The following is an 18554-nucleotide window of genomic DNA, read 5'->3' as shown; positions in this document are numbered from 1 at the left end:
TCCTTTATGGACCTGAGTGATAGGATTTTTTTTTTTTTTTTCATTTTTAACTATCCATCCATCCATCCATCCATCTTCTATACCGCTTTATGCTTTTCAGGGTCACGGGGAAACCTGGAGTCTATCCCAGGGAGCATCGGGTACAAGGCGGGGTACACCCTGGACAGGGTGCCAGTCCATCGCAGGGCACAATCACATACACACTCACACACCCATTCATACACTATGGACACTTTAGACACGCCGATCAGCCTACCGTGCATGTCTTTGGACTGGGGGAGGAAACCGGAGTACCCGGAGGAAACCCCCGCAACACGGGGAGAACATGCAAACTCCGCACACACAGGGCCACGGTGGGAATTGAACATTATGCATTATGTAAACAAACCAGCATTTAAAGGGTTACAATTCTGAAAATGACTGAATGTTTGGTAACTATCAGAACTGTCGCTGGTAAAAATAAGTAAATAAATAAATAAATAAATAAATCTAAGTCAGTGAAAGCGGAAAGAGAGTATTCATATATAATATTTGTTATGGCAGGTTTTGGACATATTTGTCCTCTATGGACCTATGCGTAACGTTTTCTAATTGACGCACGAGGGTTAAGCAATGACTCCAGTATATAATCTCAATATGTGGCCATTCATTTCATACCAAATCAGATCTATAGCCTACACAGTGAGATCATAGTTCATTTAAAAACCTCAACATATGACAAATTGAAATTAAACTTGGCTTTTCCATTATTTTTCAGAGCAGCGCATCATCCATCTATCTATTTATTTATTTATTTATTTATTTATTTACATGTAGGCCTACTATAGAGGGACGACACTAATTTGGAAACCTCCACTGGAGGCACCTTCTCGCCTCATTTGTGCTCCTCCCCTCCTCCTAACCTCAGAGGCTCAATCCTAAATCGTGCCCTGCTCCCTATATAAGTGCACTCCATCGGCTCGGAATGAATGGTTTCTGCGTCATATGGTGCGCTATATGTCCAATAGGGAGCGATTCGGTATTCAGCTGAAAGTCCTATTGTTTCGTTTCCTGTGGCTGTTCACTTGTCCACTTGACTTGGTTTGGCTGAGAGAAGCTCCACATCTCCAATAGGAGCAGAGTAACGGTTTCTCACAGCTCTCTGCTCCGTCTGCTTCAGAGGTTTAACACAACCGATTATCACCCCTCAACCCCCCTTCCCCCCCAAAACAACAACAACAAAAAAAACAACAAAACAAAACAAAAAAACAACTCTACATAATGCTTTGTGCATTTCTGGAAGCTTAATCAAATCGAATTGTGGTCTTCTCTCAAGAGCTCACTCACTTTTTCAACAACATGAAGGAACTGGAGCAGAGGTAAGTGACACTGTTCCATTAATTGCTTTAAACTACTGTATATTTCACTAAAATGCCTCCTTAAGCTCAGTACTTATTTATTTATTTGCTTGTTTTAGACATACTTTCCTTAAATTTCATTCTTGCCAAAAATCATCCTGAAGCACAAAGTTCTGTATGCTAGGTGTTCATCTCTCAGATATATAAATTGATTAATATATATATATATATATATATATATATATATATATATATATATATATATATATATGTATATATATATCCATGAGAGTATAATATGACTCCATATTCACGATTTCATCACGTCCTCATGTCATCTAGCTTTATTGATTGATTGATTGATTGATTGATGTATTTATTGATTCGTTTATTTATCGATGTATGTATTTATCTAGACAAATAATTCTCAAGTGTCACCACAGGCACAACATAAATATAAACATGATGAAAGACGAATCTGGCGTTTAAAACTGAGGAATGATGTCGAGTAGATTATACCACAGCAGTGTGCATGATAAGATTTTCTATAATAATAATAACGTACACAGGTTATTCGCATCTTTGATATGGTGAAGCAAGGAGATTTTTTATTTTTATTTTTTAAATAAAAAAAAAATGACATTTAAAAAAAAAAAAAAAAAAAAAAGAGATTTATGGAAGGAGTCTCCAGTGTCAGCGTTTGTACGTTCTTTCCTCCATGGGAGAGTTTTCAAGACAGAGGATGCTGTGGTTTCTTGTTTGTTTGTTTGTTTGTGAGTATCATGACAAGTTAAATAGTTTTGTGTATCTATATGTGTGTATTTATACAGTACTGTGCAAAAGTCTTGGGCACCCTATTTTTTTTTTTTTGTTATAGATTTTTTATCTTATGACGTCTACTTTATCGAGTCAGTACAAAAACATTTTAGATTTCCAAGCATTAGTTTTCCAGCACAAAATTCAACGTGTTTGTATGTCTGTAAAGAACGCCACATATTAAGTGGTAAAAGACACTTTTCAGACACAAAAACATAATGAAGGCTGCTGGGTTTTGCTGCAAAAATAAGAATAAAGTGCGACAGTCAAAGTCTCCAGAAGAGCCGTGGCTGGTTATCCAAGACGCTCGATAAACCTTACGCCTCATTTCCCTTATAAAACCGCACTAATTCTACCTGAGACTAAAGGGTCGTCACACCAAATATCATTTAATTCTTCTTGAAGGCGTCTTTCCTTTGCCGCACTTCTTTCCATGTGCCTAAAACTTTTGCGCAACACTGTATAACGTCAAGAGCGAGAAACAAAAGAGAGGCAGGTGAGGAAACGACTGTTTATAGGTGCAATGACATAAGTGATAACAGGAACGAACCTGTTTCCTGGACGTTCCACGACATTCAGTTTAACTACAAACCGACACTAGTATGATGCGTTTAACGTTTACGTGTTGCTGTGGTATAACAGAAGTAAAACACTTTCATTTCAACCAGGACCGTTTGTACCTTGGCATGTCCGTTATACTCTCCCAGAATTCATAATGAAGGCGTCACTACCCGTGTTGCATTCAGAAGAGCTTTCATCTCACAGCTAACCTTTCCTTTATTTATTTATTTATTTTATATTAAGAGTCATTAGCTACAGTAATGCAAACTGACAGGCAGCGTATGACTTACTAGATGATATTATTTAGCATCAGCTGTCTGAATGTGACGGGCAAACACAGGTAACTTTTTAAAGAAGAATCAAAACATAAGATTGTGAGCTGTGGTAAATATTTGGGAGTTTTTATGTGATACGCAGTCATAGCTGGTTTCATTGTGGAGGAATCATGCAGCAAATGAAGTGTTGAGAAGCGCAAGTTGTTTGGGTTTTACTTCATCTAGGAGCAAATGGTCTAACCTTGAAAGCTGCCGGCTGCCAGTGAGTGACTAAATTGGATCCGTTTTGTGGAGGCTGCACCAGTACACTGACTGTATTGTATAGTACAGTACAGTACAGGCTTTGTAAGGGGCATGTGAGAACCCAGTAAAGATGTCACATCTCAGCTGAGCTTGACAGACTGTATGTACTGATATTTCCATTTTCATACGATGATAACCTAGATTTTTAGCATGATTCGCCATATGATCATATTTTAACATATTAACACCGTACAGTACTGTGCAAACTTGCAGCTCTGACCAATGCCTATATGTTTTCATTTTTAACGTAAGTGATGCAGATGCAGCTGGCAAAACGTATTCGTTTGCGCTTCTACAGTAACATTAATGTTATGTCGGGCCATAGCAAAAGTCCACGTACTTTACAGACGTACTTTACTACGTACAAACTTGCTTTTTAATCAGGTGTTTGGCTCATACAACTGACCGAGCCACAGTCATGTTCTATTGCTTAACTCGGTAAAAGATTTTGGCTAATTTTAGCTAAGAGGCTGTCAACGAGACAGCTGTCCTTGTAGCATGGCTTCACTGGAAAGCAACCAAGTGCTGCAAATAGCAAGCGCAGACTCAGAGGGTTAAAACCAGTCACTTTTGTAGAACTAGATAACTAATTTTCTTTACCTAGCAAAAATAGATTGTAATAAAGCAATCTGTAGCTACAAATTTCGAAAACAAAGTTACGTTTTTATTTAAAATGACTTTCATTTTAACTTACCAGTTCTGCAAGTAAAGGCCAATTCTGAGAGCGCCTCTGAAAATCCAAACTGGTATTTATGCTAGCTTTAGTTTGGGCTAAGTCACGCTACGTTTTTCTTTTTTCTTGCGGGACCTCTGGCTTTACTCACAGCCATGTTATATTGTTTAACTAGGTGATTTTAGTCAAGCAGACACCTTGCAATGCTGCCTGGTAGCTTGTGAGAAGGCAGTATAACTGTAGGGAGGAAGAAGAAGGAAGAAAAAGAATGTAGGTAGCACTAGAAAGTGTCCGGGAATAGTAGCTAGCTGGCCAGCTATGCAAGCAATCAATAATTAACTAGACATATATATTTACATAGTGCATTTCTTACACTTGATATTCACTCACTAGTATGGAGGTTTATTGTTTATTCATAATTTTCTGCCCCTTTTTACTTTCTGAGGGACTAAAAGTTTACAAACCTGTTACAATTTGAAATAATTGTTCTCAAAATAAGAACCTAAAATGCTAGCTAAATTCTGACTGGAGAAGCCAAACCTACTACATGACAAATTTTCAGATTCATACCAAACCTGCACATTAGAATAACGACTGTAAATAATGTAGTAGTTGTAAAGTTGTAGTAAGTAACTTTTTAGCTCCTCAGAAAACATGAATAAACAATAAACCGCCACACTAGTAAATGAAATACGGTACAAAAAGTCATTACCTCTGCTGGCAATATTTTTGAAATGTCCACAATGAAATAAATATTGTATATTGTATAGCATACAACTGATTATATAAGGTCTGGAGCCACTAGGTCTGTTGCAAAAGGGAATTTCCAGAATGCTTGAAAGAACAGGCTTGGCCAGACAGCCATAGTTTGGCAAAGAAATAGTCAGCATGATGATGTGTTTTATACAGTTGCCATGCTTCTTCTTAGCAGGCTAGTGGGGCTCTAGAGGCTTGTTTGTATTACTGTCACTGGAAAACTGTTGACAGTTTTGTGCCATGAAAGCAGATCTGTGAGGAAGTATCCTCCCAGTGTCAGACATGCTAAAAGAGCTTAGTCATTTGGATAGTAAACAAGTTAAACAGTTTTGAATCCAAGAAAAAAAAAAAAAAAAAACTTTCTTTCCAGCACAAGTTTAAGTTGTTATATAAAGGCCTGTGCAAAGCTACCACTCAAGTTTCGGTTAAAAGCATTAATTGTAATGCCAAAGCAGTACCAATACTTGTATGTCTACCACCACTCTGTAGAAATGTATTCCCGCATGTAGCATTGTAGCTTCCTAGAATGTAGAAAAAAATATGCTAACACTCTATTTGAGTCTCTTTCCTGATTCTTCTTTCACAGTACCATTCAGCCATGAGGAACATACCATACCATGTGGCCTCATAAAAGCTTTAGGCTTCTATAAGGGTAAAAATAGGGAGAATCATTAACAATGGGATGAATAATATAACGATATATAGTCATGTGATAAAATAAGTACACCCCATGGAAATGGTTGGGTTTTTTTTTTTCTTTCCATATTTGGACAAGCAAACATGTGATCATCTGTGAATCAGTGCCTATTAATAAAGTTGATAGACTTGAATAAAATCACAAGGAATATTAGCTTTTTCAGTCATTTATTCAACAGAAATATATGTGATATTCCTTTATGGAAAAAAGTAAGTACACCCTTGGCCTAAGAAGCTAGTATTGCTCCCTTTAGCAGAAATGATTTCTTGCAGGCTTTATGCATGACTGTCCACCGGTCTCTGACATCGGCTTGCTGGAATTTCTGACCACTCTTCCGTGCAATATTCTTTCAGTTGCAAGATGTTTCAGAATTTTCTTGCATGTACTGTACGTTTCAAACCCCCCCCACAACATTTCAATAGGATTCAAATCCAGGCTTTGACTAGGCCATTCCATAACCCTCCATTTCTTCTTTTTGAGCCGTTCCTTGGTGGATTTGCTCGTGCGCTTAGGATCATTATCCTGTTGCAAGGTCCACTTTCGGTTCAACTTTCGGACAGATGTCGTCACGTTATCTTCAAGCAGTCTTTGATATGATGCAGAATTCATAGTCGAATCAATGAATGCAAGCTGTCCAGTCCCTGAGGCAGTGAAGCAACCCCAAACCGTAACATTTCCACCACCGTGCTTCACAGTTGGTATGAGGTGCTTCTCCTGAAAAGCTGTCTTTGGTCTGTGCGAAACATGTCTGCTGTTACTGTGGCCAAACAACTCTATCTTTGATTCGTATGTCCAGAGCACATTATTCCAAAAGACCTGGTCTTTGCCTATATGCTCACTGGCAAACTGTAGTCTTGCGCTAATGTTCTTTTTAGACAAAGGCTTTTTCCTGGCACGCCTACCATGCAGGTCAAATTTGTGCAATCTCTTCCTGATTGTAGAAGCATGCACTTTGACACCAACTTTTACTAGACTTACTAGCAGATCCTGTGATTAAATTTTGCTGTTCTTGGAGAATTAACTTTGCATCAGACGGTCTGCTCTAGGGCTGAATTTGCTCGGATGGCCAGTCCTGGACAAATTGGCATCAGTTTGAAATCTGCGCCATTTGTAGATGATTTTCCTTACAGTGGAATGATGTATTTCAAATAATTTGGAGATCTTTTTAAATCCTTTGCCAGACTCATAGGCATTTGCAACCTTTTTTCTGAAGGCCTTACAGAACTCTTCAGATCTTGGCATGATGACACCACACACCTCGATAACAAAGGGAACACCAGACACTATATATGAGAGGGGTATAAATAAGACCGGGTTCCACCTGCACTCACTAAGCAGGTTCTAACCACTGGCACCCAATCCTGAACACCTGAATCTAATTTGATAGATTTGAAGGTGTGATAAATGTAGGGGTGTACTTGATTTTTTTTGTTCATTTAAATTGTAAAAATTACTACAAAATGCCAATTTTATGTGTCATTTGATCGAGTGTATCACCTTTATTAACAGGCACTGTTTCAAAGATGATCAAACGTTTGCTTGTCCAAATATGTCAAAAAAGCCAAGCATTTCCATGGGGTGTACTTATTTTTTCACATGACTGTATAACCATGTCCTTGTCTTTTTTCTTTTCTTTTTTTTTTTTTTACAGGAAATGTTATAATTGCTGCAGTACAGAAACAGATGACGTTTCCACAGCTTCAGGGTGTGGAAATCCTATAAATAATTGTTAGCTAATTAATTACCAAAATAGCCTACCACGACTGTACACCATGTTTCCATGGTAGAAATCATAATAATTCTGAATGATAGTTTCCCTTGACGACATTCATTAGTAACATATGTCTAGTGTCCAACGTTAAAAAAGCTTCGAAATAAATGCACACTAACAAGATAAGCATACACTCGCCGGTCACTTTATTAGGAACACCTGTACACCTGCTAATTTATGCGATTATCTAATCAGCCAATCATCACCACCAGATTGGTTTGAGCTATCAGGAAGGATATAGTAACTCAAATAATGAGTCTACAACTGTGGTGAGTAGAAAAGCATCTCAGCACGAACAAAACACTGAGCCGTGAGGTGGATGAGCTACAACAGCAGAAGACCACATCAGGTTCCACTCCTGTCAGCCAAGAACAAGAATCTGAGGCTATTATGGGCACAGACTCACTGAAACTGGACAGTAGAAGATAAGAAGAAGAAAAAAAGTTGTAGCCCATTCACTGCAATGTATTCTGAGTTCTGAGAGTGCTTATTTGAGTACTTCCTGTCTTACTATAGACTTCCTGTCAGCTCAAACCAGTTGGGTCATTGGGTCCTCTGATCTCTCTCATCAACAAGGTGTTTCAGCCTGCAGACCCTCTGCTCACAGGATGTCCCCCCCCCGCTGCATACTGTATAATCTCTAGATACTGTGTTGTGTGACAATCCCAGGAGATCATCCATCCATCCATCCATCTTCTATACCGCTCATCATTCTTCAGGGTCATGGGGGAACCTGGAGCCTATCCCCAGGAGATCATCCGTTTCTGAAATACTCAAACCAGCCCATCAACATGACACCAACAACCATGCCATGATCAAAGTCACAGAGATCACTCTGAGCTCTTGATCTGTATCCGCATGATTTTTTTTTCCCCCCATTGCGCTGCTGCTACACGATTGGCTGAATAGATCACTGCACGAATGTGAAGGTGTTCAGGTGTTCCTAATAAAGTGGATGATGAGTGTAAACGATCAAAGCAAGTCTAGAGCAGTTTCCCGTACACTGATTCCCTTTTCTAATACACCAAATTCCACCTAAGACAGCCTTAGATAGGTGATGAGTTAAATCTGGTTTGTTAAATGAAGTGGAATTTGAAACTCGGCAGTGTTGAGGCCTTAACACGCTTGGACCAAAGTCATATTCAGTCATATTTCTAATTCTATTCTATAGTTTTGAATAATTACTTTAAAACATACTGTCCGCGACAGATTTGAGAATGTCTTCTTTCGTTGATGAATCTGTAAATGGGGGGGGGGGGGTGGGGGGTGGGGGTGGAAATTCACAGATGGCCAGACATCATAATTCTGCCAAGAATGCTCATGTTCTTACTAAAGTTGTCCTTTTTGTTGTTTTGTCCCCTCCTACAGAAAGCAAAAAGTGACCGTCTACGTGCACTAAAGATGATAAGAGCGCATCTGAGTGTGTGTCGATGATGGGCTGGGAAGTACACTGCAGCTAATACACTTTCTGACAGCTGGGAATTCGCCAGAAGCAAAACTCCTCCACTGTCCTCTGATGCCACAATGGCAAGTCTGGCTCTTAACGAGACTGGGCTGGAGGACTGCGGAATTGACGACTCCTTCAAGTACAACTTGTACGGTGTAGTGTACAGCATTGCCTTTGTGTTGGGCCTCATCACCAACTGTGCTTCACTCTTTGTTTTCTGCTGTCGTATGAAGATACGCAACGAGACCACTCTCTTCATGACCAACTTGGCATTATCGGACTTGATATTTGTATTTACTCTACCTTTTAAAATCTACTATAACGTCAGGCGCCACTGGCCGTTTGGCGACGGGCTCTGCAAGATCTCCGGAGGAGCCTTCATCACCAACATCTACGGCAGCATGCTCTTCCTCACCTGCATCAGTGTGGACCGCTTCCTGGCTATAGTTTACCCATTTAGATCGCGCTCCATCCGCACTCGCCGCAACGCTGGCATTGTATGCGCTCTGATCTGGTTGCTGATCCTGGGTGGAGGCATGTCTGTGACCTTCTTCTCTGCAACCAACCAGGCCAAAACCATCACCACTTGCTTCGAGGGCTTCTCCCAGAAAACCTGGAAGACCTACCTGTCTAAGATCACCATTTTCATTGAGGTAGTCGGTTTCCTCATTCCGTTGCTCATCAACCTGGCCTGTTCGTCCATGGTGCTACGAACACTGCGTAAGCCGGCTACACTTTGCCAAATTGGAACCAACAAGAAACGTGTCCTGCGCATGATCGTGGTGCATTTAGCCATCTTCATTGTCTGCTTTGTGCCATATAACTCTGTTCTTTTTGTTTACGCCATGGTGCGCACCCAAGCCTTGGCAAGCTGCTGGCTCGAACGATTGGCACGGACTCTTTATCCTGTAACGCTCTGTGTGGCCACCCTCAACTGCTGCTTTGATCCAGTGGTATACTACTTCACCTCAGAGTCTTTTAAGAAGTCTCTGACCACAGGGAAATGTCAAAATAAGCTGGAAAGTACACCACGCACTGAAGGGCCTGTGTCTAGCAAAGAGAACATAGAGACTGAAAAAGTAGAAGCTAACAGAGTGTCCAGCAATGGAAAAGAACAGGTTACGGAGACTCAGTTCTGAGTGGACGGAATATACAACGGCACCGGTATCCACCAGTAATTAAGAGGAGCTTTGCTAAGGACTTAGCACTAATTATTTTGCTCAGCCAGAGGAAATGTCTGGAATTTGAAGCCTTCAAGCTCTCAGGCTGAATGCTTACAGAGATCAGTATTTAAATTTGACTGTAAAGGTCCAACACTGTTTTATGCCTCTCAACTGTATGTTGAATAAAGTGGCTCCACACAAGTAGTGGCGAATGCTACAGTGCCTTCCACTAATATCGGCACCCTTGGTAAATATCAGTTTGAAATCCGTGAGAGCAGAGTATTTGTGTGAATTTTTTGAACGAAAGACCACAAGGTTAAACGATAAAGACAATTTTTCACAGCCTTCTTTGCTCATGTTTACCAAAAGGGTGCCGATATTAATAGAGCGCACCGTGTATTAATGATTATATTCAGTCGATCAGTCTTTTTTTTTTTTCTTTTAAACGAATTAGCACTCCTTAACTTAACTGATAGACATGTATACATGAAGAGTGTGTGACTGTTAACCGCTAAACATTTAAATATGTTGGTGTGCACTTACACGCACGGATGCACTGAAGTAATGTTCCTTATTTTTATATTATGATCAACGTTTTTGTATGAAAGATAGGATTGAAGAACTGTCGGCTCCTAACGAAGCAGCACTTTTACACGTGGGATCTCCGAATGTCTTTTTACTGTAGATGCTGTAGGTTTTCAGGCAATTAAAAGGTTTAAGACTGATTAAGTCTGTCTTATCATTCCGCTACAGCACGAAGATCGAATACGTTCAGGAACTGTGATTTGAAATTCCTAAGCTGAATCACTGCGACTTCACCCAGCAGCTGCAGAAGTGGCCCACTTGAAATTTTTTTTTATCCGTATACATGCTGACTCCCAGGCTTATCCCCACCCCCAGTGTGCTGATCTAGGGCAAAGCTGGGAGAAATCATATGACTTTAAGGTTTCCCTAAGAGAGCTCAGAGGACAAAATCTACAATGGCTAACTCATGCAAGTGTATGTTGGAGATTAGAAATAAATAAATTACAGGCTTTCTGCAAAGCAAAGGGAAAAAGTTCAGTGTTCCCCAAATGCTTATTAAGATACCAGCAATGGGTTATTGTCTTGGGATTAGTCGTGCTGAGATTCAAGGAGCTGCCTTAATTCTCTTAATCGTGTTGTTATGGGTGCTTTCAGGCACGTACCCTGCACTTGATTAGCATGCGGTCTCCAAATAAATGATTATTTATTGAACCAGACACACGAACACCAGGAGGACTGCAAGCTCTCTGGTTAAACATGTAAGAGCTCACTGAGTGAAGAAAAGTCACGTATTAAAGGGTGAACAAAGGAAGTAAAGATTTAACGTCAGTTACTGGCGATATTAGTGAGACGTGGTATAATCCTGAAGACTTTTTTTGTCAGCGCTCGGACGATTGGAAAATCGTAGACGAGTTTATAACAGTCCGGTCACTTAAATGTGTCAACAGAATGACTGAAAGCTTATGGAGGACCAAACCTGTGGAAATTAAAAATAAATAAATAAATAAATAAATAAATAAATAAATGTAATAGGAAAACAAACAAAGGAATAAATGACTTGATAAAACAAATATACATCATTTTTAATTCAATTGAATCCGAAATGTATTTTTCCTTCATTTATTTTTTTCCTGTATTTCCTTGTAACTTTTATTTGTTTATTCCTTTATCTTTATATTTCTTTATGCGTTCATTTATTTTGATATTTATTGACTCTCGCATGTACCCCCCACCACCACCACCACCACCAATTTTGATTATGTATGCATTTATTTATTTCAACATTTTTTATTTGTTTTTTGTATTTATTCTTACATTTCTCTGTCTTGTATGGTAATTAGGTGGGTTGGTCTTGCCTACCATGGTGAAGTGTGTGAAGAGTGAAGTGTGCGCTCGATGGGTCTTCACTTGTTTTGGAGTGACGCCGGGGCGGACGCTTAGAGAGTTATAGCAAATAGCTAGAGAGTTGCGCAACCCTTAGCAGACGAAGTGGATAACCAGGCATCAGATGACTGTGTTATTTAGAGTAGAGGTGCTTATTGATGTTTTAGGAGAGCTGTGTGCTCATACGAACGTCGAAGTACAGCCTGAACTGTTGCCCTGTATATTCAGAATCTGTTCAGTTCGAGTCCATCTTATTTACTTACGATAAGCACTATTGAAACTTATCTCTCACTGCGTCAAACTGCTGGAAACTTTGCAGTGTTTGGTGGACGTGAAAAGAACTCTCCAGCACCTTTTTTCCAGCAACTTGCACATGTATTCGTGTTCATTTCTGTCTGTGTTGTGTGGTTAATAATGAGTTTGTGATTTATTCTCTTAGACCTGACGCTTATACATGAGCTCTCGACCAATGATAATGAGTCTTTATCGGTCACATATACATTACAGCACATTCGCACACTCCAGCATGTTAGGAGGTTGGGGTCGGAGTGCAGGGTCAGCCATGATACAGCGCCCCCTGGAGCAGAGAGGGTTAAGGGCCTTGCTCACAGGCCCAACAGTGGCAGCTTGGCAGTGCTGGGGCTTGAAGCCCCGACCTTCTGATCAAGCAGGGACCGCCTCCCTCATTTCCATATTGTACAGGTAAAAGTAAAAATAAATGAACGCATAAATAAATACATATTAAAAATAAATGGATTTAAAAAAAAAAAAAAAAGAATAAATAAATGAAAGTTAAAAAGAATTAAAATAAATGGAAAAATAAATCCAGAAAATAATAAATGAAGGAAAAAAGTGATTCAAAAAATACTTGTAGGATTAAATTAAATTAAAAATGAATTATATTTGTTTTATCAAGTTGTTTATTCCTTTATTTATTTTCCTATTATTACATTTATTTATCTAGTTATTTATATATGTATGTATGTATGTATGTATGTATTTATTTATTTATTTATCATTTCTGCAGGTTTGATCCTACATAGAAAGCCCCAAAAACAATGCTTTACTTGCTCTGAGCTTTGGATGCAGTCACATGACGAAGTGCTTAGAGAAATTGGACGAAACCACCCACTCTCCTAAACTTATCTTAAGAAAAAAATCCATATCTGGCTCGGTGTTTAGCAACCTGATATCAGTTGACCTTATTCGTGTTTGAGTGACACACACATCTGTATACGTGCACTGCTAAATTACAAACGCACTAGAAGGGTGTTTCGTGTGGAAATATGAGTTTTATGGAAGAAATTCACCGACCATACAGGAGGTTTTAAGAGCAGCTAGTGTGACAGTAGAGAGCAACAGTTTGGGTTCCTGAGAATTTGTGATGGACAGACAGGAGAAGGAAGCCATATATAGGAAGGCCTTGGCTAATCCAGGGGCAAAGTCAAGGCATGAAGAGGCAACAGAGAGAGCTTGTACATCTCATACTTCTTAAATGGGGCACCTGACAGACAGACAGACAGGTCCCAGGAAGGGATACGTGATCTGCTGATGTGTCTCAGCCGCCTGACACCACACATAAACATCATTGATGGAAGATGTTGCCCAACAGATGTTCCATCAATAGGGGTGTGGCAGAAATAACCATGTTACCAATAACCACTTGAGTGCATACAATTTTCTGCTCTAGCCTACAACATGGTCTCTCTTTATATATATATATATATATATATATATATATATATATATATATATATATATATATATATATATATATAACTGTATTACTGTACTCTATTACTCTATTATGGTGTAATGTAATGTAAAGTGTGTTGTAATGCTTCTCCCGGGAGACTAGTGTAAATTGACCGATAGCGCCATCTGTTGGTTTGGAAGAGGAAGCTGCTTAGCTGCATTTGTGAGAAAATCGCTTTCACAGACTGAAAACACGTTTAAGACTGAAACCAAGCTTAATGGAGCTCTAGGCCTTTTCAGGAACCGATACATTAAAACCAAAGGATTATTTTGAAGCCAGCCCTAATTGGTGGCTGAAAGACAATCATTTCTCTCCTATTAAGAACCTTTTAGAGATAGCGATGATTTTAGCCCCACCTCTTCCGCTTCCATTTTCATCATACAATTGGCCATGGGAAAAGCCTTCTAGCTCCATTACATCACTCTCGTCAGTAGGAGGCGCTGTTTTACAACAATCAAATGCTATTCGTAGCACAAAATATATTTTTTTTATCCGTACAGATTCCTAATTTCTTATTTTCTTTTAGTTACAATGTTGTCTTAGGTCTACATACAGTGGTGCTTGAAGGTTTATGAACCCCTTAGAATTTTCTCGAGTTCTGCATAAATATGACCAAAAAACGTCATCAGATTTTCACACGAGTCCTAAATGTAGACAACAATCAACTAATAAAACCAGTGAGACAAAAATATTATCCGTCTATCTCACTATCTCACTATCTATCTATCTATCTATCTATCTATCTATCTCACTATTTGAATCTATCTACTGTATCCATTTGAATATGGATAAATATATAGTGAACTGTCTAGATAGATAGATAGATAGATAGATAGATAGAGCACTGTTCAGCAACAAACTCATGTCTTGTTTTTGTCGAACGTCTCCTTGGTAACGCACTGCAATTGCATTTGTACATGTGTGCAACGGCATATTTGGTCAATAGAGTAGGTCAAAGGAAGAAAAAAGATTCTGCATTGCTGAGAACAATGAGAAATATGCTTTCTTGGAGGAAAGGTAAATAGTTTCTCAAATTGTTGGTGTGCAAAATGTTCTTCTTAATACATTCCAAAAAAAAAAAAAAAAAAAAAAAGCAAAGTGCTTCTGAATTTGCAGCAGGTGAAACCAGTTGATATTCAAATTTGAGTCGCATTGTTGTGAAGGGAAGTTATTTACATCAAGCTCAATCATCGACCGGAATATTAACTTCACATTTCTTAGCATTTTATGCATTTCTACAGGATATAATGCAACGCTAAACGCAATTATTAATAATAATCAATGTGAAATTTTGCCCTCACATCTTCATGACATGCAGAAGTATTGGGCAACCTTGTGGTTTATTGATTCTCTTGAACAGACAGGGGGTTACAAAACACAAATATGTCAGCACTGAAATCCTGTGGTTAACTTGCAGCTAAGCAGCCACCACTGACTCACATTGAAATACATGTGTAAATGGCGCACTTATATCCAAAGCGCTTTACACTGTGTCTCATTCACTCATTCACACACCAATGGTAGCAGGAGCTGCCACACAAGGCGCTAGCTTACCATCGGGAGCAACTTGGGGTTCAGTGTCTTGCCCAAGGACACTTCTACATGTGGAGTCACCCGGGCCAGGAATCGAACCGCCAACCCTACGATTAGTGGACAACCCGCTCTACCAACGGAGCCACAGCCGCCCCTATGTGTATGTAGTTCCGTACAGTTTTTATACCAACATTTGTATGTGACAGGTTTTGTTTTTTTGTTTTTTTCTTCCAATTGCTAACATGCATCGGTCAAAACTGAAGTCACATTGTCAAAACACTTCACACAGTCAGCGAGACTGAAGTGTATGCGGACCAAACCGTGAGTCGTGTTTCATTGCGTTCTCATTCATACTCCACCACGTTTTTTCAAACGCTATCACACAGTTCCCAAAAACTCTTAAAAACACATTCAAAACAGAACGATGGCCAACATGTCGGTGCGTTTCTGCGGTAACAGGATCGAAATAACAGGTTAGTGTTGAAAGAAGAGTGAGAGGGAGCGGTAGAATACATGGAGGACAAAGGAGAGGAAGACCAAGAGCAGTGGTCTTATCTCTGATGAGATAAGGGGCACAATTATTGACCATGTTGTAAACCGTGGTCTCTTTTTGAGAGATTTACGGATGCAGCCGAATCCGCAGCGTTCACGTTGCATCAGTAGTACAGATTTTCCGGCAAAACAGGTGAGATGTGCACCCTTCAGTGATAATTGAACTACATATTACAGTATGTTCCCTTATTTATTTATTTATTTATTTATTTTTACATGTACTGACATTTTGAAATATATTGATTGTTTTGTGATTTTCAGTTAGGATCCCACATTCAGGTTCCCTCCAACAGGAGGAAGAGGAAGAGTATTATCAGATACGCAGGAAATTGCCATTGTTGACATGGTAATTGGCAACAATGCAATAAAACCGAATCCTCCGTAGCTCATCAACGAATGCTTAAATACTGAATACGCTAATCTGTAGGAAGGAAAAGACACATGTAAAGTACACGGACATTCCAGGGCAGGCTGAGTGAAAATGCACCATCATCAGACAAGTTGTTTTAAATAAAATTGTACAGTTCCTCCTTGGGAGGTTCACGTGAGAATATCTGACAATCTGAGGCAAGTGGAAAGTTTACGCCCACATCGGGTTTTGCAAAGATTTCAGTTTTGGTTCTCTTGTAAGGTAAATACCCACCAACACACACACACACACACACACACACACACACACACACACACACACACACACACTGTGGCCATATGAATATATTACAGCCCACCATGCCACCTGTTGAAACATCTACATCTACATCTGCGCCTGAGCCATTTGAAATACCACCGAGCTCGAAAAGACCCTGCCCCCAAACTTCTAAAAGTAGTGCACTTGCGCTCTTCCAGACATGACTCAGAAGTGTGTATCTGCTGTCTCACACCACAATGTTCAGTTGTTGTGCAATGAAAGAGTAGTTTGCAAGGATGAGATTTTTTATTTATTTATTTATTTTTTAAACTTGTCATCTTGAAAACTAGGTTATTAATTCTTTACATTTCCATATTTCTGCTCTGAAACTTCCCTTTGAATGGCGGCTTGTGATACTTACACGCCCTTCCTGTGGAGGTTGTTTGTGATGACAGGGACTGTTGTTTTGGGGGTTTATCTTCACAGCGCTCACAATGTTTCACTCATCAACTGCTGTTGTTTTCCTTGGCCAGCCTGTTCGATGTGTGGTTGTCAGTACACCGGTGGTTTCTTTCTTGTTCAGGGCATTCCAAATGGTTGTGTCGGCTATGCCAGTTTTCGTGCAGTGTTGCCGATCGATTTTCCCTCGTTCCTCAGCTTCAAAAACGGCTTGCCGTTCTCCCATAGACAGCTCTCTGATCTTCAAGTTGGTTTATCCTTTTTTAACAGCAAATGCAGTCTTCGCAGGTGAAACCAAAGGGCTCAAAGCAAGAGCAGACATTCAGAACTGTTAATTGTTTAAGCAATCAATCAAGCCGGGCAACAAGAAACACTTGTTGTTTCTCATATCACTTGAATAATGGGCGGGTTCGAACGAAACGTGGCATGTTTTAAAACTGTTTAACACATCTAGATGTAAATATCAGGAAATGAAAGCTGATATTCTGATCTATCGTCTTATAGTCATCGGTTTGATCTCACACCCAAACGTCTCAGAAAAATTGGTCTTGCCATTCTGAAACTTTTGGAGGGGGCTGTATATTATTTTGTACAGTATATGTATTAGTATTAAACATTACTGTTCTTGTTTGTGAGCATACATAACTTCCTTAGATATCAGAATTAGGGAAGTTCTGCTGTAAAAAAAAAAAAAAAAAAAAAAAAAAAAAAAAAAAAAGAAAGCAACACTCATGGTGAATTTGGTCATCAAATTTTACTCGCCATTTACTGCCACATAGGCTGTAACTGAATTCAAGAGTTCATACATTAATCAGAAATCGTACGTCTTGCTGCCTATGGCCCAAGTCAAGGCACTACAGTATTGACAGAATTCAGTAAGAAGAGGTTACTTAGCAAACAGTGGCTACAGTTTTGCTTGAAATATTGTGAACCCTTTCGAATTTTCTAGAATTTTCTTAGAATTTTCGCTATATCTGCATAAATATGACCCGAAACATCATCAGCTTTTCACACTCGGGTGTGTCAATCAGGTGTGAGCATTTAAAGAACAGGTACCTATCAAAGTCCGATCTTCACGACACGTGTTTGTGGAAGTGTATCATGGCATAAACAAAAGGAGATTTCTGAGGACCTCATCAGACGGGAAAAGATTACGCAACCATTTCTAAAGAGTTTCGACTCCACCAATCTACACTCAGACAGACTGTGTAGCAATGGAGGAAATTCAAGACCGTTGTTACCCTCCACAGGAGCGAAGACCAATAAAGATCACTCCAAAAGCAAGACGTATAATAGTCTGCGGTACACAGAGAAACGATTGCGTTGGCTTTATACTGGAGTGTAGTGGCTCTGATGTTCTTAATACTCAGGGGACCTGGTCGAAATAGCTTCCACTCTACAACGAGGATTTCAATCAACATGAGCTTGACTCATATGACTCGTTTGCATGAATTACATCGCTGTAATACAATAGGAAATAGACTTTATTGCAAGCCTAGTGAGTGTATACTTGCAGTGTATACAATGGAGGTATCTCAGGCTGCCATGTGAGAAAATCCATGATGTTTGGGAATTTCTTTGATTATTTAATAATGCAAAAGACCAGGGAAATAAAACAGGTTGATAAACAGTATTAGAAATGAAGAACTGAGGGGCTCACATATAACTGGTGGTAAAGTGCACAGTCACACACTCTCACACTCATTACAGTACTTCAGTATACCTGGTTCTGCATCTGTAGTTCTTTAATAGTATAATGAACCACAGTAGTTTTACTTGAGTTTTTAAAATAATAAAATCCCACACCATTACAGTAAAAAAAAAATATATATATATATATATATATATATATATATATATATATATATATATATATATAATGCATTTCACACCAGTACACTGTATTTGCACAGTTTGAA

At 39.2% G+C, this 18554-nt stretch overlaps 1 protein-coding gene across 1 annotated transcript; it reads left to right on the top strand.

Annotated features, from left to right (window-relative positions):
* The first annotated feature begins 535 nt into the window (after positions 1-535).
* Positions 536-10524, top strand: lpar4 (lysophosphatidic acid receptor 4). The gene is made up of 2 exons (XM_017473399.3): positions 536-1358; positions 8558-10524. The coding sequence occupies exon 2, from the start codon at positions 8714-8716 to the stop codon at positions 9773-9775; it is 1062 nt and encodes a 353-aa protein (XP_017328888.1). The 5' UTR covers positions 536-1358; positions 8558-8713; the 3' UTR covers positions 9776-10524.
* Positions 10525-18554: the final 8030 nt, after the last annotated feature.

Source organism: Ictalurus punctatus, chromosome 8 (genome assembly GCF_001660625.3).
Source record: "Ictalurus punctatus breed USDA103 chromosome 8, Coco_2.0, whole genome shotgun sequence".
In the NCBI taxonomy this organism is placed as follows: Eukaryota; Metazoa; Chordata; class Actinopteri; order Siluriformes; family Ictaluridae; genus Ictalurus; species Ictalurus punctatus.
Note: the sequence above shows the minus strand (reverse complement) of the source record. Positions and strands in the feature narration are given on the sequence as shown.